This window comes from Gopherus flavomarginatus, chromosome 4 (genome assembly GCF_025201925.1).
Source record: "Gopherus flavomarginatus isolate rGopFla2 chromosome 4, rGopFla2.mat.asm, whole genome shotgun sequence".
Lineage (NCBI taxonomy): Eukaryota > Metazoa > Chordata > Testudines > Testudinidae > Gopherus > Gopherus flavomarginatus.
The window spans coordinates 175,369,207-175,396,026 of NC_066620.1; the positions used below are offsets into that span (position 1 = coordinate 175,369,207).

Below are 26,820 nucleotides of genomic sequence, written 5' to 3' on the forward strand. Positions count from 1 at the left end.
AGATAAATGTATTCCCATATGACTCAACCAAGTGATGAATTCACTCCATTGCAGGTGAATTCAGTACTTCATTTACATTTTAATAAGAAAGACAAATTTGAAATTAATAAAGAATGAAACAAGGAAATCATAAAACACAACAATTGTTAGCTAGAAAACATATTTAATATTTACATATTATCATTCTTCAGAGTGAATCATTTTTTAAAATTAAATTACAGTAAATACAATGCTATGCTTCTGTTGTGATGCTCCTGAAGAGTAACATAGCACTCTGTAAAGCTTTTTTTACATCTAATATTTTAACTTTTGTAAAAATGTAGACTACATAATTCCATTATTATTTTAAAACATTATTTAGCTTTTTGGTGGTGAATCAATGACCTAATTTACGAAGATGTCATAGTTACAGCATCAGTATATAAGGTTCTGATATTTCCAAATCTCCATGGTCAGACTCTAGCTGCCAAATTCAGAAATCTTTCTGAGATGACATTATCTCTATCTCTCCCTGTATTTTTAAATAGCCATACTACTCTCACTGATGTGCTGGATATTAATGTTGTTGTACTCCAGCCCTAAGCTATATGAATAGTATCCTTGTTTTCAAGGTAACAGAGGTTGAGGGGCCATGCCCGGAGAAATTAGCTTTTATTTTCATTGTCTTTGTTTACTGAATTCCTCACTTTAGACAGTTCCTTGATCTGTGCATTGTGTTGAATTACCAAATGGAATGGTGATGAAGAATTTATTTAAGTGTATAGTTTTGTTGTGTATTTGGTTGTCATGGTTTTTGTTCCTATGGCAACTGAGTTAGATTAATAGGGGATTGACCAGCCAGCTTCAGCCGGTTAAGCGAGCTCTGTGTCTGTAAACAAATAGTAGTTTTGTTAGCTGTCTGCTGTCTGGCCTCAAGTGATTTCTTCCTAAACCAGCTGCCCCTAAGGATATAACAAGTTTAGCATGTAACATGTTGTACATGCACATCAAGAGACATAACTTAAATTCAGATTAGAGGAGGCTCTGTTCTAATAGTTTTAGTGCTACTTAATCCAAAAGAATAAAACTTCCAAAATGAGATGGTTGCTATTTATTGAATGTTGTCAAATATGCCACGGATGCTCTTTGTGTTGGGAGAACACTGACATTTTAGAAAACATCTCATTTTGCAGATCAGGGACCTGATGCCAGAATAACTATTCATTTCAATGGCATTATACCAGCAAAATACTGATATAACATAGAATGGGCCCAGAGGTATAGTAATCCACATGCTTAATTGTAGTGCGAAAGAAAATATAAATAATATAAAATTCAAGCTGACTATCAGAACTCAGTGTTGCAATGCCTAACTTTTAGGGGGCTCCCCACCCAGTGAAATTCACAGCCTCAAGTTAGTCACCTAGTCTTCCTGTACAATGCATAGGGAGAGTGAGGCAGCCACCTACCCTAGCCAGTAGAAAATGTCAAGGAGAGGATATGGCCCTCTTAGGGACTTAGTTGCCTGGGCTGGAGGGAGGTGCCTGTGTCTTGGGATTCTCAACCATGAACTCTCTCCTGCTGTTTTGTGCTTAAGCCTTTTTTTTCTTCCTGCAAGAAACAAGGATGAGGAGGAGTGCCCTCCATTATAACCTTTAGCCCGCTGATTAGTGCACAGGAGCATTCTTTAATCACTGAATTTCTGCACATCTGCGAGAAGGGATGTCAAGGTATGATTCCCCACTCTGAACCTTAGCGTCCAAAAGATGGGGTACCTGCATGAACCCCCCTAAGCTTAATTATTAGCTTAGAAATGATAGAGCTGCCACCATCCAAAAATACAGTGTTTTGGGGCACTTTCTGGTCCCCAAACCCTTCCCTGGGGACCCCAAGACCCAAAGCCCCTTGGGTCTCAAAACAAAGGGAAATAAACCATTCCCCTCTTCTCTTCCTCCCAGATTCTCCCCTCCCTGGGTAACACTGGGCGATCCCTGTGATTCAACTCCTTGAATCTTAAAACAGAGAGGAAATTCACCTTCCTCCTCCTTCTCTCCCCCTCCCAGACTCTCTCTGAGAGAGAGACAGTAATCCTAACACAGAGAGAAATCAGGCTTTTCCTCCCCCCTTGTCTCCTTTCCCCCACCAATTCCCTGGTGAGTGCAGACTCCCTCCCCTTGGGTCTCACACAAGAATAAAAAAAAAAACAATCAGGTTCTTAAAAAGAAAAACTTTTAATAAAAGAAAGAAAAAAGTAAAAATTGTCTATGTAAAATCAAAATGGAAAATGTTACAGGGTCTTTCAGCTTATAGAGAGAGAATCCTTCCCCCAGCACAAGTACACGTTGCAGCAAACAGAGATACAATTCTTCCAGCAAAAATACACATTTGCAAATAAAGAAAACAATCAAAAGACTAAACCACCTTTCTAACTGGTACTTACTAAATTGAACAGGAGAGGCTGTTTCAGAAAATTGGAGAGTCTGTATACATGTCTGGTCCCTCTCAGAACCCAGAGAGAACAAAGAAAAAACCCAAAAAACACAAACAAAGGCGTCCCTCCACCGAGATTTGAAAGTATCTTGTCTCCTGATTGGTCCTCTTGTCAGGTGTTCCAGGTTCACTGTTTGTTAACCCTTTACAGGTAAAAGAGACATAAACTCTTAACTATCTGTCTATGACAAGGGAGAAATGAATCTGGTCTCCCACATCCCTAGTGAGTGCTGTACCCTAAGCACTGGGCTAATGGTTATAAAGGAGGGCCCTGCTCATCCTCACTCCCTGCTCTGTTTCTTGCAAAAAATGGCGTATGTGACTAACTCCAGAAGAAGATACACAGTTGAAAATCCCAGGCATATATAGGTACCTCCCTCCAGTCCTGATGTAGCTGTCAAATTGCCTGAAAGGGCGGGGGGTTGAGGGATTTGTCCTTCTCTGCCCCTCTTGGCTATCTTCTGTGAGTTTAGGTGTGCTCTGAGCACACTTACCAGATTGGATCCCAAAGGAAAGATAGGAAGTACAGTGCCTAATCTGAAGATCCTGCTGAGGCTTAACTATGAGATATAGGTGCCTCAGCAACTAGACTGAGGTAGCTGTGAATATGCTCACTGATAGAAACGTAAGCACCTAGGAGACTTTAATGATGGAAACTCATGTGCCTAGAGAGTGTAGGTGCCTACAGGCAGGGCCGCCCGGGGGGGGGGGGCAAGAGGAGCAATTTGCCCCAGGCCCCGGGCTCCGCAGGGGCCCCCACGAGTTTTTCGGGGCCCCTGGAGCGGGGTCCTTCACTCGCTCCAGGGGGCCCGGAAAACTCTTGTGGGGCCGGGACCTGGAGCTTCTTCCGCTCCCGGTCTTTGCCGGCGGGGGGGGGGGGTCCTTCCTCTCCAGGGCGGAAGGACCCCCCACCAGTGAATTACCGCCGAAGCGGGACCTGCCACTGAAGTGCAACCCGGTCTTCGGCGGTAATTCGGCGGCGGGGGGCCCTTCCATTCCGAGACCCACTGCCGAAGTGCCCTGAAGACCCGCGGCGGGGGCCCCCTGCAGCCAAACAGGGCCAGCTCTAGACATTTCGCCGCACAGGGGGCGCCCTGCCGCTTGCCGGTCCCGCGGCTCCGGTAGACCTCCCACAGGCACGCCTGCGGATGCTCCACCAGAGCCGCGGGACCAGCGGATCCTCCACAGGCACGCCTGCGGGAGGTCCACCAGAGCCGCCTGCCGCCGACGGCCCCAGGCCCCTGGAATCCTCTGGGTGGCCCTGCCTACAGGGTTAGGTGGTAGGTAATCAGGGCAGTGGGGTGGATGAGAATCTTTTTGTTACCTAAATGTTGGACTTCAGCACCTATAGTGGCAGATCGGTGCCTAAATCTTCTGTGTTGTTAGCCCTTTCTCTCTAATTTATAGTAAAATGCACCATTCTCTCTGACAATCTGGTTCAAAATGTCTTGTCATTAGACCTTCCTGGGTTTTACACAACTTCTTGCTAAAGAGGGGACTGGAGCTCCTCTATAAGCTTCCTCCAATCATGTGCTTTTGCACAGGTACAGGAGCTTTTCCTACTCCAAATAGCTCTGACAGATTCCAAAGCAATCTGTCTGTGTACACACACACACACACACACACACACACACACTCTCTCTCTCTCTCTCTCTCTCTCTCTCTACTCAGAAAACTTGTCATGTCAATAAAGTCTCACTGAATTGAGAAAATAAAAACAGAAAACAACCCAAAGGCTCAGTTCATGTAACATAACTTCCATATAATTCTGGGTTTTGTTTTTGTTTTTCTTAACTGCTATCCATCTATTTTGAGATCCAGTGTCTTGCATTTAAGATAATGCTGCACCTAGTTTCCTTTTGGTAGAGGGACTTCAGTTTCCCTTGTGACTGAGGTCTGCTCACTCCCATTAGAAGTACAAGACAATAAGGGTTATCTGTCAGAGAGGATTTGGGTAGCCAATCTTAGAAAACAAAGAACAAATACGTAACTATGGCAAACTTACTAGTAAGAAGTAACTATGTCCCTAGTGAAAGTCCAGTTGTCCTAGCCCACTTTGTAACATCACTCTGCCATGCTACAGTTGAAAACTTGTTTTAAATTGACCTCCTCTGTAGTAGAACCTTAGCTTTCATGAATATCTTCTTTTTAATTTCCCAGAAGTGATGTTTGAATAGCAATGTATGAGCACTTTATAGCAAAGAGGCCTCTTCTTTTAAACAGAATAGCTTCAGAAATTAGGTGCACTGCATATTCTGTAAAGAAATTGCATCACTTGCATGTTTAAATATCAACTCTAATAAACACAAAGGTTATCCAAACCTGAAGTTATATTTAAATAGTTCATGATAATTTTGTGTTAAATTGAAAATAAATAATAAAGGTACAAAAAATTTTAACAAGCATCTTTAAAGGCTGTACTTTGCATATCTTTAATTGTGCATTGTTTCCATTTTACTTACAATTGCTCTTGAGTGGCTAACTATCTTATAGATATGTACTTAAAAACATACAGTACAAACAAAAATAGAAACAGAAAATATTTTAAAGGAGTATTTGTGAAAAAAAGAAACAGCAAAAATCATTTCGGAGGGAGAGGCATAGTTCCTGCAAACTATTATGCATATTCTTAACTATACTCGTATTCATAAAGTTAAGCACTTGTGTGAGCACAGCTGAAATACTGTGTCCAACTGTGGTGTCCACAATTTGAGAAGGATATTTATATATTGGACAGAGCTCAGAGAAGAGCCACAAGAATGACTAAAGGTTTAGAAAACATGCCATGTACTGACAGACTCAGCGCTCGGTCTCTTTTTTAGTTTAACAACAACAACATTAAGAGGTGTCTTGATTACAGTGTATTGGTACCTATGTAGTGAACAAATATTTAATAATGGGTTCTTCTATCTGACAGAGAAAGATATAGCCTGGTCTAGTGGCCTGAAGTTGAAGCTAGACAAACTGAAACTGGAAATAAAGCATATATTTTTTAACATTAATTACTCATTGGAACAATTTAAGGATCATGGTGGATTCTCCGTTACTGGCAATTGCTCTAGGAACCAGGTCTGGCACCAGCCCAGCAAGCAGCTGCTTGGGGCAGCCAAGAGTGAGCGGCAGCACATCCAGGTCTTTGGCGGCAATTCAGCAGTGGGTCCCTCACTCCCTTTCGGAGCAAAGGACCAGCTGCTGAATTGCAGCCGAAGACTGAAGCGGCAGCAGTAGAGCTCCCGCAGAACGCGATAGCTGAGTTTTTTTTCTTTTCTTTTTGCTGCTTGGGGCGGCAAAAACCCTTGAGCCGGCCCTGCTAGGAACTACTGTGGGGAAGTTCTAAGGCCTATATAGGAAGTCAGACTAGATAATTGCAATGGTCTCTGCTGGCCTTAGAATCTATGAATCTGTGAAAAAGCATGTGGATAATTCTTTTATGGATTGAAACCCAATGTCATGCTGATGAAATATGTACTCTAAGATTTCCTAAAAATAGCACTTCGTCTTTAAGAGGGAGAAAAAAGTTTAAAAGCCTTTAATAGCCTCTTTGAAAATCTCCAATTGTGTACAATTAGAATGAATTTAACAATAAAAACTATTATTTGTTTTAGCCAAGCACAAGTCATTGGACTCAATACAAGGGTAACTGTGTGAAATTAAATGACTTGTGATGTACAGGAGATCAGACTATATGAGGTAATGATTCCTTCTAGCCTTAAACTCTGAATCTAAGGATAATATTAACAAAAAAGACATGATGTAGGAGTGTAGAAAAGGAGCATTTTTCAGGGAGTTCATTGTTTCATGAAACTATTCCTAGAAAAAGCAGTGCTAAATTTCAGTAAATGGCATAAAGTTGTTTTTCTTTAGTTTTCAGGGGGCAGATGCAGAAATTAATAAAGATTTACAATATTTGCTTCTTCTTTTTCAAGAAGCAAAAGCAAAAAATAAAAATCTCTGGGAGGGAGAAAAAAAAGAGAGAAGGAGAGAGAGGCTGACACTGTGCTCTAAAGTTTAACCAGTTTGATATCTCTTGAACTACTAGACTAAACCATTTTCAAAGTGGTGGAATTCACTTTGAGAATGCCCTGTCTACCATCCTGAGACATTCAAGCCTGGATCCTGTTAGTCTGAGTGGTCAGGCCATTTTCCTCAGCTGTTGTTCCATCACAAGAACAGAAAAGCCTTTTAGGGCCTGATCCAAAGCCAATTCAAATCAATAGAACAATTCTTAATTCGAATATATCAAAGATTGCTAGACATTCTACAGGCAGGTTTGAAGCCAAAATCATACCTCAGGAGGCTTACATGCTAAATAGATTACAGTCAGATGCTGCATCTGAGCTGAGCATCTCCTGGAAGGAAATTGCTAGCAGTTTGTGGGATAGATTTTGAACCTCTTGCCCTTATTGGTGATCAGTTAAAGTCTATGACCGTGAGTATGTGCTTGCCAGTGTGAGTACAATCTATCTTAATGTAAATAGAAATAAAAATAAAATGATTATAAATTAAACACTTTTAAGATATCTGTGTCCATACTAATACATTTAACAAAATATCCAAATAAATATTATGCAGGCTCAGCTTTCGGTTTGTTTTTACATTACTGTGTAAAATATTTCCTTAAATAAATAAATAAATATAAATATAGTAGATAGGGTTTTACCTGGGAACCCAAATACGGTATCCATTAGGTGTCTTGTGATATGCATGTTACCTCCTAGTATTTGCTGCAGTTGGACATAATTTAATGTAACACCTAACTAATTCAGCTAGTGTCCTTAGTTTTATTTACATGTGCAGTAGAAATGTTGGTTCAGGTAGTTCTGATCTCTTAAAAACCTGATAAAGGTAGATTTCATAGACTTAATGCCTATGCTGTAATGTACAGAGCATGTTACTCTTCTTTTGCAGTCTGCATTTTATTGTTTTTGACACTGAGGTCGCCCATGACATCCTGAAGGTGTGGGATGGTCCTGTTGAAAGCAGTATTCTTCTGAAAGAATGGAGTGGTTCAGCCCTTCCTGAGGATATCCACAGCACCTTCAACTCACTGACGTTACAGTTCGACAGTGACTTCTTCATCAGCAAGTCAGGCTTTTCCATCCAGTTCTCAAGTATGTGAATCCTCTATTATCTCAAATACAATCAGGTGTGATCATTCTTGTGTACACAAATACATGTTTTTGTTTTTTTTCTTATAGTAGACTTTTTAGTCTTTCCCAAAGAGAGTCTTTTTGTTTTTCTTTTTTATTTACACAAAATACAGTTATGGGTCATAGTGAGGTTTTAGGATCTATAGTCTCAGTTCCTTTTGTCTTTATTGTAAATCTCTTACTATGTATTTTCCATGGCAGCCTCAAATATTGGACCTATTTTATCTAATAACTAATTTTGTTTCTTAAACAAACATACACTTTTGTTTCAGGTGCTTTTTTTATATACATGGTTTTTAAGGTAATGTATTGCATTTTAACAGTGAAAATGTAAAAGAAACCTACACAAAAATATTGTAAAATGTTTGATTTTAAGCCATTTGGCATGAATAATTTTGGAATTATGTCTTCAACTGTGAAGTAACTCTAAATCTAGATATAAGAGTGATGGTCTCAGTATTAGAACATTGAATGAATAGAGTGTTCCTGTGATATCACGTAACTCTCATAAATGCCAGTAATTCAGGTACATCAAAGGGGGAAAAACTTACTATCTTTATTCAGTCCAACCATTATGTCTATACACAGTATGGACACAATTTATTTAAGGGCATCTCTTTGAGGGACACTCAGGAAGATTAAGTTTAATTAACTGAAGGTGTAAATTTAAACTGCATTATTTAGAGTATGTAATGTCCCTGCATAGACACTCTGTATCAGAAGTAAAGTGGCCTGAGTTCCCCTTAGCTTAACTTTACTTCAGTTAAGCTAAAGTGAACAGGGGGTTAATGCATTTTAACTAATGAACTTTAAATTCACACTTTCAGTTAATTTGGTTTAACTTTCCTCAGTGTCTCATGTAGACATGCCCTAAGGCAGCGTTTCTCAAATGTGGCCACATGTAGCCTCCAGGGGCTTTTCTTGTGGTTACAGCCTCCTGGGTAGTGATGGGGGCAGGGAATGGGGAAGGGAAGAAGTGGCCTCTACCCAAGGGTCGCCAGCAGGAGTTGGTCCCTGCCTCCTCCTGGAACCACAAACACTGTAGGAGCAGGTAACCAGTGTGAGTTCCCCACCTTCCTGGGGTCGATGGGGATCGGGCTTTGGGCTTCAGCCCAGGGGTGGTGGGCAGCAGGCTCTGGCCATGTGGCAGCAGGCTCTGTCCCCCAGCCACAGGGGTTTGGACTGCAACTCCCGGCTCCCCCCTCCTCATGTTGCCCTTGGGCCCTGCTGCCTCTTCCATCCCCCAGCCATGCATGCAGCAGGACCCCAGGCTCCAGCCCCAGACTCACCCCCCATCACTCTGACCCCAACTGCCTCCTCAACCCCCACATCTAGTCCTCCACTGCTCTGGCCCTCCTGTCTCCTTACCCACCTCCACATCTAGGATTTAATTTGTTCCTCAGTTTGCTGGGGATGAGTAAATCTGCTGTGAAAAGTGATATTATCAAATATAAAAATATCACTTTTCACAGTAGCAGACTTACTAGCTAGCAAGCCTAAAAAAAAATTAATAAAAATAAAAATCCCACAAAAAAAGAGAAAATGCAGAGCACCTTATTTGTGTTTCTATTCTGTTTAGGTCCAGTAAAGAATAGGGACATCTGTGCATTATTTTTATTACTGAGTCTGCAAAAAACCCTACATAAATAAATTACAATGATTTGGACATGCATATATGCATATTTATTTGTTTTTCCCAAAGTTAATTAAGTATTTTAGGAAATATTGTCACAGCAACCACCAGCAAGAGTTGGTGGCCCCACTCTAAGGCCCCCAAAAATGTTGTTGTGAGAGTCCCTAAGGAACTGTCTGTTTGTTAAGCCCTGAAATACCTAGGTACAATATAGATGAAGTGGGTACAGGGTTAAGATGAATTTCCCGTAACTGATCAGTTTGTCATAGCTTATGGATAGATAAGATATGGCAGGGGCTTGATGAGTGTTCTTTTCCTGTATGGTTAATTGTAGAAAATGTGCTGCTATTCCTACCAGTTGAAAATGTTAAATTTTAATGAAGTTGTTTTAAGATATTAGAACAGATAAACACACATCGTACTATACTATAATAAAGTGAAAGTGAGCGTGAGATGTATAGATATAGATTTAGCAATAAATGTTATGAAGGAAGGAAATATTTAAGCTGTTCACCTTTCTAGAAAAGTACTAATATCGAGTATTTGACCTTCAGCAGTTACCATGGTGAGCTTTAGGATTCAAGAACTGATTTCTGCAGCTTGGTGTAATTTTCATTTGGATCCGTTTGGTGATTATGCTGGCAATTGCAGTATATGTCTCACTGGAATTAATTGAAGTTAGTGGTGGTGAACTGGAAGTCTCTGCTAAAGTTAAGGAAAAATGACTGATGCTTTAAAGTTTTTGGTTTATGATCCTTGTCAAGTGCAAAGTTGTGTATGTGTGTGTGTGCACGCGTATGAAATATCACTCCCCACCAGCCCCCTAAAGAGCTCAGTTTATTTGGAATCAGTCCTGCAATGTACTGAGCAGTGTGGCCCTGATCTCTCAGACCATTTGAATGCATGCTAAACTTTAAGTATGTGAGTGGCTTCCTTGACTTCAAAGTTTAGCATGTGCTCAAATGCTCTGTTGGATCTGGATGAGACTTTGCAGCATCTTGGTGGATTGAGCCTTTATATTGTTTCTCTCAAACTGAATCTATAAATGTGTCCTGAGCTGCTTTCAATTTTCTGGTAATCATGGAAGAGATAAATGGTTTATTATAAGTGCTTGGGGGATGAGTTTTTCATATCCCAAGGATTTTCAAATAATGCATATATTTATGGTAGGCAGTGGTTTATACAATGTGACACCTGTGTGTGTTTCATCTTTCGTTATATATGTAGGTATAAATGCCTTAAATGGAAGAATGTAAATGGCTGGAGCTTGCAAGACATTTGACTCCATTAAAGGTCCATTGTCTTGCCAGGTCAGCACAGCATGTAGAACATGAGGACATGAACTGACTGGTGCGATTATGTTAATTGTAATCAGCCTAACACTTTTCATTAAAACTTAATTGCCATTTAATCATGCATAAAAGGACAGAAAATGGAGTTCAGTGTACAAAACTGGCCTTTACTCTGGGGTTTAATACATTTAAACTAGCTATTACAAACCAGGTTGTCAATTAACCCTTTCCTAGCAAGACAGAATATTGGGAGGGGAAAGACACTTCCCTCCCCACACACTAAATAGCTGTTCTTCTTTAGCCACTCCATAACTTGAGGACATCTTGGTCTCATATGAGTTGATTTTCAGTAGGGCATAAGCACTCTTTCTGTTTTACTGACCTCTGCATTCCACTTTACTGAATAATCAACAAAAGATATAAATGTTAGCCATAAACATTTATAGTGTGTTTTTAACAAGTCAGATTATCATTTTGCATGCTTGCTATCTTTGGTGGTTTCATTTTAATACTGTTTTTAATATTCCTAATTTAACTTTCTGACTCTTTTTTTCCCCTTTACACTGGATTCTCATTTGTTACTATTTACAAGACCTGTGCTGTTGTCTTAAAACGAACCATACATTCATATTTTCTATCACTGATTTAGTAAAGGTTGATCTTTATGATCATATTTATCGTTGATATGATCATTATATTGAATACAGGGCCTACTCTCATAAGTTTTGTATTAAACGAGCTATTTTCAGGTGGTTTCAGGTATAGTCAGACCCATCTGTGACTTTCTTGTATGCCTTCTCTGTGGGTTTAGAATCATTCTTTTTGGTCATCCATAAGCTTCCTCATTGTATAACTGTATAAATCATCTTCATCTCTCTGTCTGAATCTGGATCAGCAGTGTAGCTGTTTCCAAGATAACAAAACTATACTGGTGAGGACTTGGGGCCATTCTAGCAAATTAGAATAAGAAGAGTATTTTGCTTGTTTATAATTCCCTCTTTCTCATATTGGAGGAAGCTGCACACTAAATAAGATGGCTGAGGAAGATGTGGCCTTTGAATTTGTGTATGTGGAAGACCCTGAGGTATTTAGTTTCTATTAGGAAAGATTCAGGTGGTAATTGCTGACATGCTCATTTTCTGGTAATGATGAGCATAGGTGTATTGACCTGCTTGTAGAATTTCTGATATCTGGTGCAGTATATGAGATCAGTAACTACCAATTTTCATGTGGCTCCATATGTTATATTTTAATTAAATTTATTATCAAATTTACTTGTTTGTGAATAATTTGCATATAACCATAAACTTCATCTTTAAAAAATGTGTGGATTTAGTGCTCATGTTGAATTGTCATCCTCTGAAGAAAAACTCCTGTGTTCATGACTGCAGGGAAAGTTTCTCTCTCACTGTCCTGCCAATGTACCTCAATCTTAATATGGGAAGAGTTACTCTAGGGCTAAAAACTATAGTTCAGGCTCCATGACCAGTACAATTAAAGCACAGAATCTGGCCCCTAAATTCTATTCTTTCTTCTGCCTCAAGTGATTTTGTACAGATTTTAAAAATCTGTTTGTAAGCATGAGGACTCACCCCTGTGGTGCCTCCTGCTGGTCTCTCACAGAATTAGCTCAATTTCCAGCCCAGAGTGCCCTCTGCAGGCCAGTGATCTGCCTTACTGCTTGCTGTTGGTCCCCATGTCCCTCCATGGACCCGGTGCCCCTTTTACCTGGGGTGCTGCCCCCTGGCAATAACCCCCTTGCTCTCAGGGTCTCCCCTCCCTACGAAACTCCCAACCCACTATCCCCACCTCGCCTCAGTATATGGCTACTGCCAGTCATTGTGTAGCCCCTGTGCCCTGGGGCAGACTGCAGTATCAGCCTACTCATCACTGGCAAGGTTGGGTTTGGATCTGCTGCCTTGGCCTACCCCTGGGCTGCCCTCTGCAACCCTCAGTACCTATTTGTCTTCTGCTAGGCCTCAGCCTGGGGCTTTCCAGGCTGGAGCTCCCCAGCTCCTCTGCCTTTCCCCAGCCCTGCTCCACTCATGTATTCTGTCTCTAGCTCCCTGTAGCCAGGCCCATCTCCCACTACAGACAGAGGGAGAATCACTGGGGTACTGGCTCACAGCCTTTTTATACAAACCAGCTGGCCTGATCAGGGCGTGGCCCAGCTGTGACTGCTTCTCCAATCAGCCCAGATTTTAGAGCTGCTTTCTCCAGCCACAGCCCTCTCCCAGGGCTGTATTTAAATCCCTCAGGGCAGGAGCGAGTAACCACCCGCTACACTGTTACCTTATTTTTTTAAAATTTGTGTATGGTACTTGTCTGCCTCCTAGGGTAGAGATATGAGATCTTGATCAATAATAAGATTGTGAAAAATATAGAAATATTAAAACTAATCAATAGAAGAGTTTATCACCAAGTTCCCAACCCAGTGCACCTACCTGTAGGCTTCAGGGTATCTTATGTGACATATGCATATTTGCATATACAGTTTTACCTGAGATGACAAAAGGAATGAAAAAAACTGATGATTGGGAGATTGTGTGACACTTTTCTTGTATGGAAACCCCCGCCCCGTTCAAACGTATTCCAGACACTCTGGGAGCATGACCAACCAAAACAAGACCAGTTCACATTTTTTTCCAGGAAACAGCAGTTAGGTGACATTTGTTGGAATCAATTGAAGAAATTAGTGTGTCTGTGTGTATAATATATATATAAATTAACCATGCTGCCAGAACAACTATTAGAATTAGAGGGTACTGAAGGAAGTAGCTGAAGAAACCTCGGAACCACTGCCAATGATACCGACAAACTCATGGGTGACGGGAGATCCTGGAAGACCAGAGAAGGGTTAATATAGTGCCCATCTTTAAAAATGGGAAAAAGGAGGAACCAAGGAACTATAAACCAATCAGCCTGACTTCGGTACCTGGGGAGCTACTAGTGTAATTTATAAATCATTCAATTTGTGAATATCTGGAGGAGGAAGAGGGTAATCATTAAAAGTCAGCATGGATGTTCCGAAAACAAATCTTGCCAAAAAACACTTGATTTTCTTCTTTGACAGGGTAACTAATTTGGTGAATAGGGGGAATGCAGTGTGCATAATATACTTGGACTTCAGCAAGGCTTTTGACACAGTCTCCTATGACAATCTGATAAGTAAGCTGGAGAAATGTAGGCTCAACAGCACTACCATTAAGTGGATGTGTAATTGGTTAAACAACTGCAAACAAAGAGTTAACTAAATTAGTAGAATGATGTTGGATTGAAGGGAGGTTTCCAGTGGGGTTCCACAGGAATCTGTTCTAGTGTTGTTTAACACCTTTATTAATGACCTGTATCTAGGTATAGAGAGCATGCTGATCAAGTTTCCAGATGACACAAAGCTGGGGAAGTTGCTAATACTTTGGAGGATAGAGCTAAAATTCAGAGGAATCTTGATAAATTGGAGAACTGGGCTGCAGATAACAAAATGAAATTCAAAAAAGACAAAAGTAAGATGCTACTCTTATGAAAGAAAAATCAGATGCACAAATACAGAATGGGTGAAAACTGGCTTGGTAGCAGCACTGCTGAGAAGGATCTAGGAGTTGTGATGGATCACAACCTCAACATGAATCAGCAATGTGAGGCTGTTTCAAAAAAAGCAAATACAATTTTAGATTTCATTAAGGGAGGCATAGCATGCATGTCACAGGAAGTGATAGTAGCACTCTGCATGGCTCTGGTTAGGTCTAATTAGAAGTACTGTGTCCAGTTTTGGTCACCGATGTATAGAAAAGATGTAGAGAAACTGGAAAGTATCCAGAGGTGAGCAACAAATATGATCAAATGGATGGAATGCAAGTCATCTGAGCAAAGACTGTAGGATTTGGGTATGTTTAGTCTGGTAAAGAGAATATCATGGGGCAATATGATCGAGGTCTTCGCGTCTTGAAAGGCTGCTATAAAAAAGTGGGAGAAAAAATGTTCTCTTTCTCCACAGAGGGCAGGACAACAGGCAATGGGTTCAAACTACAGCAGAGCAGATTTAGATTAAATCTCAGGAAAAAACTTTCTAATAGTAAGAACAGTAGGACAATGGAAAAGACTGCCTCAAGAGGTTTTAGATACTCCTTTACTGGCAGTTTTCAAAAGGAGGCTAGAAAGTCATCTATCTTGGATGGTTTAGATCAGGGGTCGGCAACCTTTCAGACATGGTGTGCCGAGTCTTCATTTATTCACTCTAATTTAAGGTTTGACGTGCCAGTAATACATTTTAATGTTTTTAGAAGGTCTCTTTCTATAAGTCTATAATATATAACTAAACTATTGTTGTATGTAAAGTAAATAAGGTTTTTAAAATATTTAAGAAGCTTCATTTAAAATTAAATTAAAATGCAGAGCCCCCTGGACTGGTGGCCAGACCCCGGCCAGTGTGAGTGCCACTGAAAATCAGCTCGCGTGCCGTCTTCGGCACCCTTGCCATAGGTTGCCTACCTCTGGTTTAGATAGAACAAGTCCTGCATCTTGGCAGAGGGTTAGACTATATGATTTTTGCAGACTCTGTTGAAGATCCAAAGCCAGGAACTAAAGTGATGAACTATCCTAGGAAAGGACATTCTAACTTTGCAGTACATTTCAGTACTATCTAGCATAGCATCTGAACAAGTATTCATCAGATACAGAAATTGTGGTCATTCTCAGTCAGAAAAAAGCAATGGGTTGTGCTGAAAGGTGAGCTATAATGTGGGGGGGTGTTATTAATGGAGTTCTGTGAAACCAGAGTTGTTCAGTGTTTTCATTAATGACCTTGGCATGAGAAGTAGGAGTGTGCTAATGATATTTGCAGAGGATGCAAAGTTGGGAGGCATTGTCAATACAGAGAAGGATCAGAATACTGTAGAGGGAGATCTGGATGACCATGAAGATGGAAGTAACAGAAATGGGATGAAATTCAGTAGTACAAAGTACAAGGTTATGCACCTAGGGTCTAATAAGAAGAATTTCTGCTATATACTGGGGGCTCATCAGGCAGAAGTGACAGAAAAGGAGAGAGATGTGGATGTGTTGATTAATCACATGGCGATGATGAGCTATCGGTGTAACACATCTGCAGAAAAATCAATTTCAATCCTAGGATGACCATGCAAGGGATTTCCATTAGAAACAGAGAAGTATTAAACCCATTGTACGAGGCAACGGTAAGACCTCCTTTGGAATATTGTGTACAATTCTGGTCACCTATGCTTAAGAAAGAGGAATTTAAACTGGAACAGATACAGAGAAGAGCTATTAAGTTTATCGTGGGAATGCAGGGTCTATCTTATGAGAGGTAACTAGAAGATCTTGGCTTGTTTAGTGTAGGAAAAAGAAGGTTGAGAAGGGGATATGAATTGCTGTTTACACTAAGGGACAGTGTTGGCACAAAAATAAATGGGTATAAACTGGCCATGAACAAATTCAGGCTGGAAATCAGAAATTTTTGAACCATCAGAGAAAGGAGAATTTGGAACAGCCTCCCAATAAGAGTTGTGGGGGCAAACAACTTAATTCGCATTAAGGGAAAACTGGACAAATTTATGAATGGGACTGTATAACAGAGTTGTTTATGACAGTAGGGAACAGGGCTTGGCAGCCCTGGGGGTCTCTTCCAATTCATATTTGATGTTCCTAAAAGCTCATGCTTCAGGGCTTCAGCCAGTCATCTGCAATAGTCAGAAAGGGATTCCTGCCCCTCTCCTCATGCATTCTTGTAGTTTTTTTTACACATCCTTCAACACATCAGAAATAACCATGGCTGGAGATGGGACACCAAACAGAGTGGGCCAGGACTCTGAAGTAACACCAAGCATTCTCTCTCACATGTGTTTAGCTGGTGAGTTTTTGCTCAGGGTTTAACTAATCACCATATTGGTAACCCTGAAATTTTTCACTTTTCTCTACAGCATAGGATGTGGGTCACTTGTTGAGATTGACCCAATATATCTATCTTAGTCAATTCCCTGCCATTGCATTTCACTCACTCCAGTTCTCTCCGCATGGCACATAATTGTTTAGTCTCCTGTGGGCTGTAATACTTCAGTCCAATTTTGGTTATTGGGGTTAGTATGTGGGTTCTGGGTGGTGGTGGTGACCTGTGATAGTCTGACTAGATGATCTGATGGTCCCTTCTGACCTTAACTCTATGAAGGCACATAGGAATTTCCTGACACATAATTAGATTCTGTTGCAGGTGAATAGGATATCAATACAACTGGAATTGGACACAGGAGTGGCATTCTCCTTTAAGTCTTACCATTTTGGAAAACTAGTTCTGGATCATTGATTGATTGAACACTGTGGCACATCACAAACTATGGGTTTGTCTTGATTAGGAAAAATGATCAAAGTTAGGTTGAAGGCATACATATAAAACTATTGTTAGGAGAACCTCAAAGGTTCTGAACTGGGAATATACCATTAAGTTTGGGTGCTTGTCTGAATAAGTATCCTGAAGTAATTCAACAGATAATTAGCCATTTTCTAAACAGATCCTTGTTCTCTTTGCTGATCTCCTAACAGTGAGCCCAGGAGAGACCCCTCTCCAGCCAAGGGGATGAAATGATTTTTTGTGCTCAGGTTGGCCTGTAATTGTTGTCTTTTCTTCACATTTAAAATTTTTTTTAAAATTATTTATATAACACATTTAGATCTTGGAGAAAATGCAACAATAAACAAACAAATATTACGCATTTCTTGCCCACAACTTTCTTTACAACATGACTCACCAATTATAGTAAAAAAAAAAAAAAAAAAAAAAAAGAGAGAGAGAGAGAAACAAACAAGCAAATTAACACATTAGTTAAATTGGAGTGATGACTTCGGAGTCATTGCCATTGCTATTGACACTTTTGTTGATGCCTTTTTCCTTTAGCAAGAGCTTAAGCATCAGTGGCTGCACATTGAACACACTTGTCAGTTTCAGGCACCACAAGACACAGTCTGGCAAAGTCTGTTTCAGTAATGGCATCCGTCTCTGGCTCTTTGAATTCTTGCTGAATACATGACTGGCTAAGGAAGTGCCTATGGTGACTGTGGTATATCTTTGCTGGACTGCTAGTGTGGTGCCTTCTTGAAAAATATTTTCCTATTGGTGCAGATTTACTTTGACTAATATATACCAGTGCTATTTGCACTGCTTATAGTTTCGGTTGTGTCAGCATTTTAATTATAAAGCCTTCATTTCCAGGATTTATAGTGTGACTGCAAAAGTTTGACCCATGACAAAATTGTTCAACACTCTCAGCTCAACAAATTCAGTCACAGAAAAAAAAATCCTGATGACTGACTGACTTCCTTCACAGTACTGAGGGGGGAGGGACTTTACTACTACTGATAAAAAGTGCAGCTGCATAGGGCTCCCCCCTTCAACAAGTGATAAATGTTCTAGGGTTGAAAGGAAAACAAATGCTATTCCCGGGCCATGAGTCAAGGGAGTCCATTCTTCCAGCACCAGAGGCTTTGGCTCCAGCTGTTATCTCTGAATCCCCCATGCCAGTGATGAGCTGAAGACTCTTGTTGTGACCCCTATGGTGGAGTTATCAATTCCACATTGCCATTCCTCTGGCACCCCAGTGCCTATTCTTCTTTGGCAGAATTTGTGTAGGAGGTCATTTCTGAGAACAGTCTGCATTGGCCCCAGCATCATAAAGGATGGATTTGGAGGCCCTTCAAACAGTTCCTGAGACAATCCATGTATTTAAAAGCTCCACTATCTGTCTCCTGCTAGTTTCCATAGAAACTGCTACTGCAGACACTCCAGACCCACCAGAAGTAAACACTTCTATCCTCCTATGATGATGTCAGCATTCTGGCCGTGAACCCAGTCCATTTCTGGGGATTATAGATTCTATTCTAGGAGGTTAAGGTCTCCAACCTCTTCTCAATGCAGATTTCTCTCTAATCATCCAGAAGGGCACATTCCACTACCGCTTGCTGAAATTTCCACAGTGGAAGAAAACAAACATATTTGTGGAACTAGAAATGAGGTGATAAACATCCAGGGTGAGTCAACTCCCTGCAGGATGATCTTGATGCACAGATATGACTTCTTCACATGACACTAAGATTTTGCTGACCCCTGACAATCTTAATCCATTTAATGAACTTTTCTTAAAATGGTTCAGGGCTTCCAAGCTCCACCTGAAAAACTGCAAGCTAATTGGTACTTTTGCATAATTGTCAGTCTACTGCGTTTACATTTCTCATAATGGAGCCAGACTACTTTTCCCTGGTTTGTTTAGTGTTGTGTGAGTTTTTTAAATAACTTTACTGGAACTATTGCAAATTTTTGGGCTTTGTTCTTGGCTATAAAAGCAGCAAAGAGTCCTGTGGCACCTTATAGACTAATAGACATTTTGGAGCATGAGCTTTCGTGGGTGAATACCCTCTTTGTCAGATGCATCTGACAAAGTGGGTATTCACCCATGAAAGCTCATGCTCCAAAACGTCTGTTAGTCTATAAAGTGCCACAGGACTTTTTGCTGCTTTTACAGATCCAGACTAACACGGCTACCTCTCTGGTTCTTGGCTATGATGCACCAAAATCCTTCTCAACTTTTGCTGCAATCACTTGTCCCTTTTCAGTATTAAAACAGAACAGATGGGTCTTTTGCTACAGTGTCTATAACTTGCAGACCTAAGTTGCTGGACAGCCTGTAGTATTTTTAATGGAAATTGGAAGCTTTGAATATTTTTTGGAAATTTTCAAAGTAGAGAGAAGAAAGTGTTTTTGACGATGGGCATTGCTGACATGACTGTATTTCACAGACATGGTGAAGATGATGATTTTACCCTTGAAGACATAATGATAGTGTGTGGCCTAAACAAACTCATAAAAAACATGTCCTTTAAATGACAAATTAGACTCAACTCTAATATGTCACAGTTATATGTAAATACCCTGGTTAATATTTTCAAAAGGAGCCTACTTTCCCAATGACTTTCCATGAGGTCCTATGTCACTTATGAAAATGGGTCTTAGGCTCTGAAGTCACTTAGACCCTTTTGGAAATTTTACCCAATGTGATTATTTTGCAGGATGTGAATGAGCCCTATCATAGCAGTGCTCACTGTGTGAATATATGAGGCGAATATTAATTATATTGTTCCATATCAGTATATTGACATGTATAAAAAAGTGCCAGTTATGAGATGGAATGAATGACAGGGGAATGAGTAGCTTTTAAAGTCTGCATTAACTACAAGCATATAAAATATGTACACCAGCACAGATATTACGTTCTTGAGACATCTGCACAAAACTAGATAAAGTACTAGTAGACTTGTGACTTCCCTCCAGCTGGAGAGAGAGAGAAAGAAACCTTTGGGAATCCTGAGCAGTAAACAGCTTACAAATGAGACAAGTTGAAAACTTGACAGCTTGTCTAAATGCTCATTTTACTGGATGGCACATCAATGCTTAAAGCTAGTGTTTTGTTTAATTAGGATCAAGTATATTTGTGGATAATAAAATGATTCCTAGTCTCAAATACAGATAATGCATTCATAGAACAAAAATGCAAATAGTATTTTGATACTTGTTAAATGTTTGTCAATGGTGGCTTTTTAAATTTTGAATTTGTACTTGGTAAATGCAGTGAATTATTTCAGATATCTAATTTTTAGTAACTAGTGTATATTTGATGTCAAAAATAGATGAGCAAACTTTTCTACTTGAGGTACTACGTTGCACAGAACACTTTAAGGAGGGAATGATGTAGTCAAAGGTTTTTTGTTTGTTTGTTTTTTGGGTTTTTTTGGGGGGGGTTGGAAGAGGACAATAACTAATGATATAATATATTTATGTGTGTGTGTTTACACAATTTTCAGCAAATTTCTGAATTTATTGTTCCTTAGCAAACATACTTTACAGTCATTCACAGTTTTAGAGATGTTACTTGTCTATGAAATAGGAAAGTACTTCAGTGGGTTCACGACCATAAAGCTGTTTTCTCTCCCTAGTGGCCAAGTATATATTCAATAAACCACACTAATGTGGCCTAGCTGTCAGGTAAATTTTCAATGTAGTGCTTGGGGAGTTATGTGCAAAACTCTCATTAGCAGTGACAGTTGTTACTTGAATTGATAGTCATAAATTAGAATGTGAAAATAAACAGCAACAACAACAAAAAGAAATTGTGCTATTTTTTGCTACTTCATTGAGAATTAAAACCCACCTCAAGGTGTGGACCCTATGGAAGAAAGATGTGTGAGTTTCAGGGATGGAAAAATGATCAGAAAATAATTCATAGTACAAAGATACACATTAAACCTTATTTATATACACAGCAATAGTAGAGAGACCGCAGTCAATACACGGGGATATATGTCAGTTAAACTTTCTAATTTACTCGTCTGCCTGCAGACATGCAGGTACATACTACATTTGCTGGATATTTGTTGCAGCATCAGAGTATGTCTGACATATATTTTTGTCTGGGTCTACTACTTCCCCCTCCCTGAACTCTCTCCCCTGTAAAGTTTCTTCACAATACTTAAGCTGTCTTTTCTGAAACTACAATTGTTGCTGCATACATCAATCAATAGAGGACATTGAGTGAGCAGACGTAAACTCTTCATAGCAGATATTGTGGCTTGTTCTATGTTTGTATAGCACCTGGCTAAATGGGACCCCAATCTCAGTTGGGCTCCGTAAGTGCTACCATAATAGTATTAAAAATAATAAAAAAATAAGTTGGTCTGATATTCAGTACTATCACTCAGATAAAGAATTGTAATTGCAGCAGGGAATGTTTCCACCAGTACTGAAAATCATGCCTTCCCCTTCCTATCCACATCCCGTGAAGGTTAGGAAGCCTGGGCTCATGCCAGTTGAAATTAGCTGAACATCACGTTAATGAAATGTGAAAGTTGTATGCTTATACTGCACAAAAGAGGCCAGTTTGAAATAAATAATTTAAATAAACCCGCTGTGAGATAGGCAAAGGACTGAAGTGACTAGAACAATGAAACATGGGGGATTTACAAGAGGACTTGGTATATTTCTTTGTTTTAAAACTTTTTGTGATCCATTAAAAAAAAGCTGACTTAGAATTGACTTAGACAGTAAAAGAGAGGACCCACAGTAGTAGACACGGTACCAAAATTTTGTGTCACTTTAAATACGCTTGGCCTCCTAATAGCAAATTTACTTTTATTTTTAAACCTAAACGGTATCAACACTCAAGATTTACCAAGTCTAAGAGCTAGTTCCTCTCATCACCCTCTTTCCATGGAAGGACACGCTGTATTTATACATCTGTTGACTAGCTAGGTTTTGGAAAGGTCATCTCAGGACTTCCTATCCATACAACCTATCACCCTTCAGATTGAGGCATCTCAAGCTCATTCTATCAGTGTTAATGAAACTGCCCTTATAGCCTCTGGCTTCATGCTCTATGCCCCTCATTTCCATGAAAGTTGCCTTTCTAGTGGCTATTACTTCAGTGAGAAGGGTAGATGAACTTCAGGCCATGATGACGTATTCCTCTTTCACCACATTTCCTTGTTCCTACACCCAAGTTTCTACAAAAGGTCGTATCTCGGTTTCATCCCAACCAACCCATACACTTACCTGATTTCTTTCCAAAGCCTCGCACCTCAGCAGACCTTGACCTTCTGCTGACAGCAGACAACACCGATCAGGAAATCCTGTAGACTTCTTATCACTGAGAGGATTAAGAGGCAGGCAATCTCCATACAGAGGATTTCCAAGTGGATTTTCGGGTGTATTACACTATGTTATCAGTTGTCAGGACTGCCTCTGCCCTGGACGGAGAGTCCATTCCACAAGAGCCCAGGCATTGACTACGGCACTGTCCATGGTGTGTCACTTCTAGACATATGTAGGGTGGCCACCTGGAGTTCGGTGCATACCTTTGCTGTGCACTACACCTTCGTGCAGGACTCTGTGATGGATGCATCATATAGCGTGACTGCCATCTGGTCAACCATTTCATCCTCTTCTTCGCATCTTCCTCTGAATTAGGTACTGCTTGTTAATCAGCCTCAATGGAATACAATAGAGACCATTACTTGAAGAAGAAGAGGAGGTTACTTACCTGCAACTGGCCGTTCTTTGAGATGAGTGGTTCCTAACTGTATTCCACTTCATGCCCTCCTTTCCCTCTGCTGTGGATCTGTTCGATTGGCAATGGAGAAGGAAATGGAGATGTGGTCAGTCTGCCCCAACCTTTATCACCTCAGATGAAAGCATGAGGCAAAGCAAGGGTACATGCACAAACCAATAGACACTACTACCTTCAAATTCTCGAGCTCTGGGTGCATGGTGTGCATGCGTAAACCCTCAGTGGAATACAGAAATGGATTCCGCATCTCAGAGAACCTCCAATTACAGGTAAGTAACTTTCTTATCTTTAGTGTGGAAGAAAATTAATGTATGTAAAAATCTATGTAATCTATGTAAAAAGAGATGGGTGTCACTGTCATTTTAACTGCTTAAGTTATTTGTTTAAAGGGCAATGCTGCATTTAATTACATTTAGTAAGGTACTTGCTCAGTGTGAGTGTGGGCACTGCAGGTTACAGCCCAGTTCTGCCATCCATACTCAAACTGAAGAGCACTTTACTCTGTGAGTATTCATAGATCTTAAGGGAAGAAAGGACCACTCTGATCATCTACTCTGATATCCTGCATAACACAGGCCTACAGAATCTCACAAAGTAATTCCTCATTGAGCGCATAACTTCTGTGTGAGTCATAACATATGTTTTAGAAAGATGTCTTGATTTAAAGACATGTCCAAGAGATGGAGAATCCATCCTAGGTAAGTTATTCCAATAGTTAATTACCCTCATTGTTTAAAAAGCGTGCTTTATACCTAGTATGAATGTATCTAGCTTCAGCTGGACAATTCCCATGGACTTTTTTGGGACGACTCATAGAGTGAGATAGTTCTCAACATGAGTAAGAGTTACAGAATCTGGACGTGTGTTCCTCCTATGTTGTTTTTTTCTGGAAGAGTACCAAAAATGTGAAATTCACTGTTCTATATGAATTCTGCTATTTTCTTGTATTCTCTTCTTTAAGGATAAAGAGATACCTATAGTGTTGATAAGAACAGGAGTATTTGTGGCACCTTAGAGACTATTAAATTTATTTGAGCATAAACTTTTGTGGGCTACAGCCCACTTCATCGAATGCATAAAATGGAACATATAGCGAGGAGATATATATACATATAAAGAACATGAAAAAGTACGAGTTGTCCTACCAACTCTAAGAGGCTAATTAATTAAGATAAGCTGTTGTCAGCAGGAGAAAAAAATAACTTTTGTGGTGATAATCAAGATACTCATTTAAGAAAATTTGACAAGAAGGTGTGAGGATATTTAACATGGGGAAATAGATTCAATATGTGTAATGGTTCAGCCATTCCCAGTCTGTATTTAAGCCTAAATTGATACTATCTAGGAGGCGTGGTTGGATGGGGCGGCAGAGGGAAATCAGGGGCATGGGTTCTGGGGGCAGTCAGTGGGCAGAGAGAAGGGGTGGTTGGATGGGGCAGGGGTCCCGGGGGGGGGCATCAGGAATGAGAGGAGAGGTTGGATAGGGCGGCGGAGATTATGGGGCAGTCAGAGGACAGGGAGCGGGAGTGTGTTGATGGGGCAGGGTTCCCACTAGGGCCATCAGGAAACTGAGGGGTGGACAGGGGGATGGGGCAGGAGTCCCAGAAGGGGCAGATAGGAGGTGGGGGCTGGGCCACAACCCTCTCCCCTAAGTGGCCATCCATACAATTTATGAAACCTGATGTGTGGCCCTCAGGCCAAAAAGTTTGCTATGGGTACAGAAAAAAGCTATGGCTATGGCAACTAATTGCACTCAATAAATTGCAGGTGGAGGAGAATCTTGCCCAACAAATGCAGGAAGTTGCATTTAGAGTAGTAATGTGATAAAGTATGACACATTGGTAGTGACTGGTATGCCAAAAATAATTAAGGGAAATTGTGAAAGGTAGAAAAAAAATAAAGAAGTTGGGTGTGATCCTACTTCCCTTCTAAGCCAAAATTTCTATTAATCCATAGAGTTAGATATGCAAGGGATTGGGCTCTGAGTGAGGGAAGTTCATGTCCATATTGACAAACTTTTTTAAATGTAATGTCTACAAACCTCCTTTGCACAATTACGTATTGCAGCACAGATGTTCAGAACAATAATATCCAAAATGGTGTTCACAATACAAAGTAATCATGACCAGTAATGCACATTGCTGCTGTGTCTGACGAAGTGGGCATTCACCCATGAAAGCTCATGCTCCAATACATCTTAGTCTTTAAGGTGCCACAGGACTCTTTGTTGCTTTTTGCACATTGCAGTAGTTTCCACATGTGTAAAAAGTGAACAATGGTTATACATCTCAAAATAATACTGACTGGTTAAAGTGTTTGGGCAAAGGAAAGCCTTATATAATTATTAAGTAGGAATCATCTCAATAAAAACAATAGATAAGGAGTGTATCGAGTGGCACAATACAGGGAGGACATGAAAGTGATGAAGTGAAATTTGATATAACAAATTTCTGTCCCAAGCAAAGTTGTTTTTTTTTTAAATCTGTGCAAAACCAAAACATGACCAAATAACTGGCCAAAACATCACAAGGCAAGACAAAACAATTTGCAACAAGAGAACACCAGCCTAATAGCTATAAAGAGAACAAATGTCCGGAGAATAGAGGTGATGCCTCAGTTTGACAAAGTGTTAATATGTGCTACTCATAAGAGCTAGGGAAAGGAGAGGTAACATGTAAAAGGCAGGAACTGTTTTGGTCCATGACTGGGGTGCCTAGGCATTATAGTAATAATAATAATTTGTATGAGAGATAAGCATGAGGATTTACTCATCATGAAGATCTGATACTGACTATCATGCCATCTCAATACAAATTAAACTTTGCTTGAAATTTTGACCCTAACACATGAAGATATGATACATCTTCTTTGAGTATCCTCTGAGAAAGTTTTACATACTTCTATAATGCAAACTCCAAGGTAGCACATGGTGGTTGTTTGGTTTGACTTCTCATGCATGTTCCTTTCCCATGCTGTTAGGCACTCAAAGAGTAAAATGATGTTATTTACATTCTGACATTTGTCATATATCAATTGTCATATCACTTAAATACGTATTGATAGCTGAAGCATCAAAGGAAGAAAAGGGAATTGTTAGCTTGTTTGATGGATTAACTGGACTGTAATACTCCCTCACTCACCCCGGAGGAGGGAGGTCACTGAAGGGCCGGCGGTAGTCCGGTGCCAAGCTTGTTGCAGCTTAACTAGGGCCGGAGTCCATCTGGGTTTCCAGCAGCCAACAAACAACAGTCTCAGGGGGCTGGCTGTAGCCTGGGTGGGGCCCAGGCAGCCAGCAAACACTACAGTCTCAAGGTAGGCAGAGGGGGGGGATAGCTCAGTGTAGGAGGGGGATAGCTCATAGGTTTGAGCATTGGCCTGCTAAACCCAGGGTTGTGAGTTCAATCTTTGAGAGGGGCTGTTTAGAGATTTGGGGATTTAGTTGGGGATTGGTCCTGCTTTGAGCAGGGAGTGGGACTAGCTGAACTTCTGTGGTCCCTTCTACCCATAATAATCTATGATTCTAGGCTGAGGCCTGGGCTTGCAGGGCTCAGGCAGCCAGCAAACAGTCTCAAGGGTTTGGGGCCATTTGTCTTCAGAGCGAGAGCCCCTTGCAGAGGCACGAGGGTCAGCCACCCGGGGGCAGGGGGACACGGGCCTTCCCTACTCCACCACGTCCCAGCCCTGGCAGGGGTGGAATCAGATGCCCCAGGGTTGGCAGGGATTCAACCACAACATGCCAACATGGAGGCTCGGGGCTTTGCAGCCAGTGCTCTGGGGACTGCCTCTGGGCCACTTCCTGCCTCCCCTAGAGTGGGTACTTATGATGTCTAGTTGTCATCAGGCTCCTCCAGAAAAGCACGGCAGGCGCTCCAGGCCAGTTATCATCCAGGGCTTGGGCCGAGCCAAGTGGGGGATCTACTCTGTGCTGCTCCAGAACCAATGGGACATCCTTCCTCTCCGCAGGCTTCCCCCTCAATAGTCTGTGGGTCTGGTCTTTTATAGTACTGGAAACACCACTGTCCTTCTGGCAAGGGGGGGCGGGGCGGCCTAGGCTCTGCCCTCCAAGGGCATGTAATACTCCCTCACTCACCCCAGAGGAGGGAGGTCTGTCTGCCTCACTACATGGCCAGAAAATGAAGAGCCTGAGTTTATTCCCT

At 40.8% G+C, this 26,820-nt stretch overlaps 1 protein-coding gene across 3 annotated transcripts in view; it reads left to right on the plus strand.

Annotated features, from left to right (window-relative positions):
• Positions 1-26,820, plus strand: part of CSMD1 (CUB and Sushi multiple domains 1) — a 1,994,958-nt gene that overhangs the window by 1,573,849 nt on the left and 394,289 nt on the right. For all 3 annotated transcript variants that reach the window (XM_050950505.1, XM_050950506.1, XM_050950507.1), the window contains exon 26: positions 7,378-7,580. In XM_050950505.1, coding sequence (XP_050806462.1) covers positions 7,378-7,580 — 203 coding nt within the window. The remainder of the gene's footprint in view (positions 1-7,377; positions 7,581-26,820) is intronic.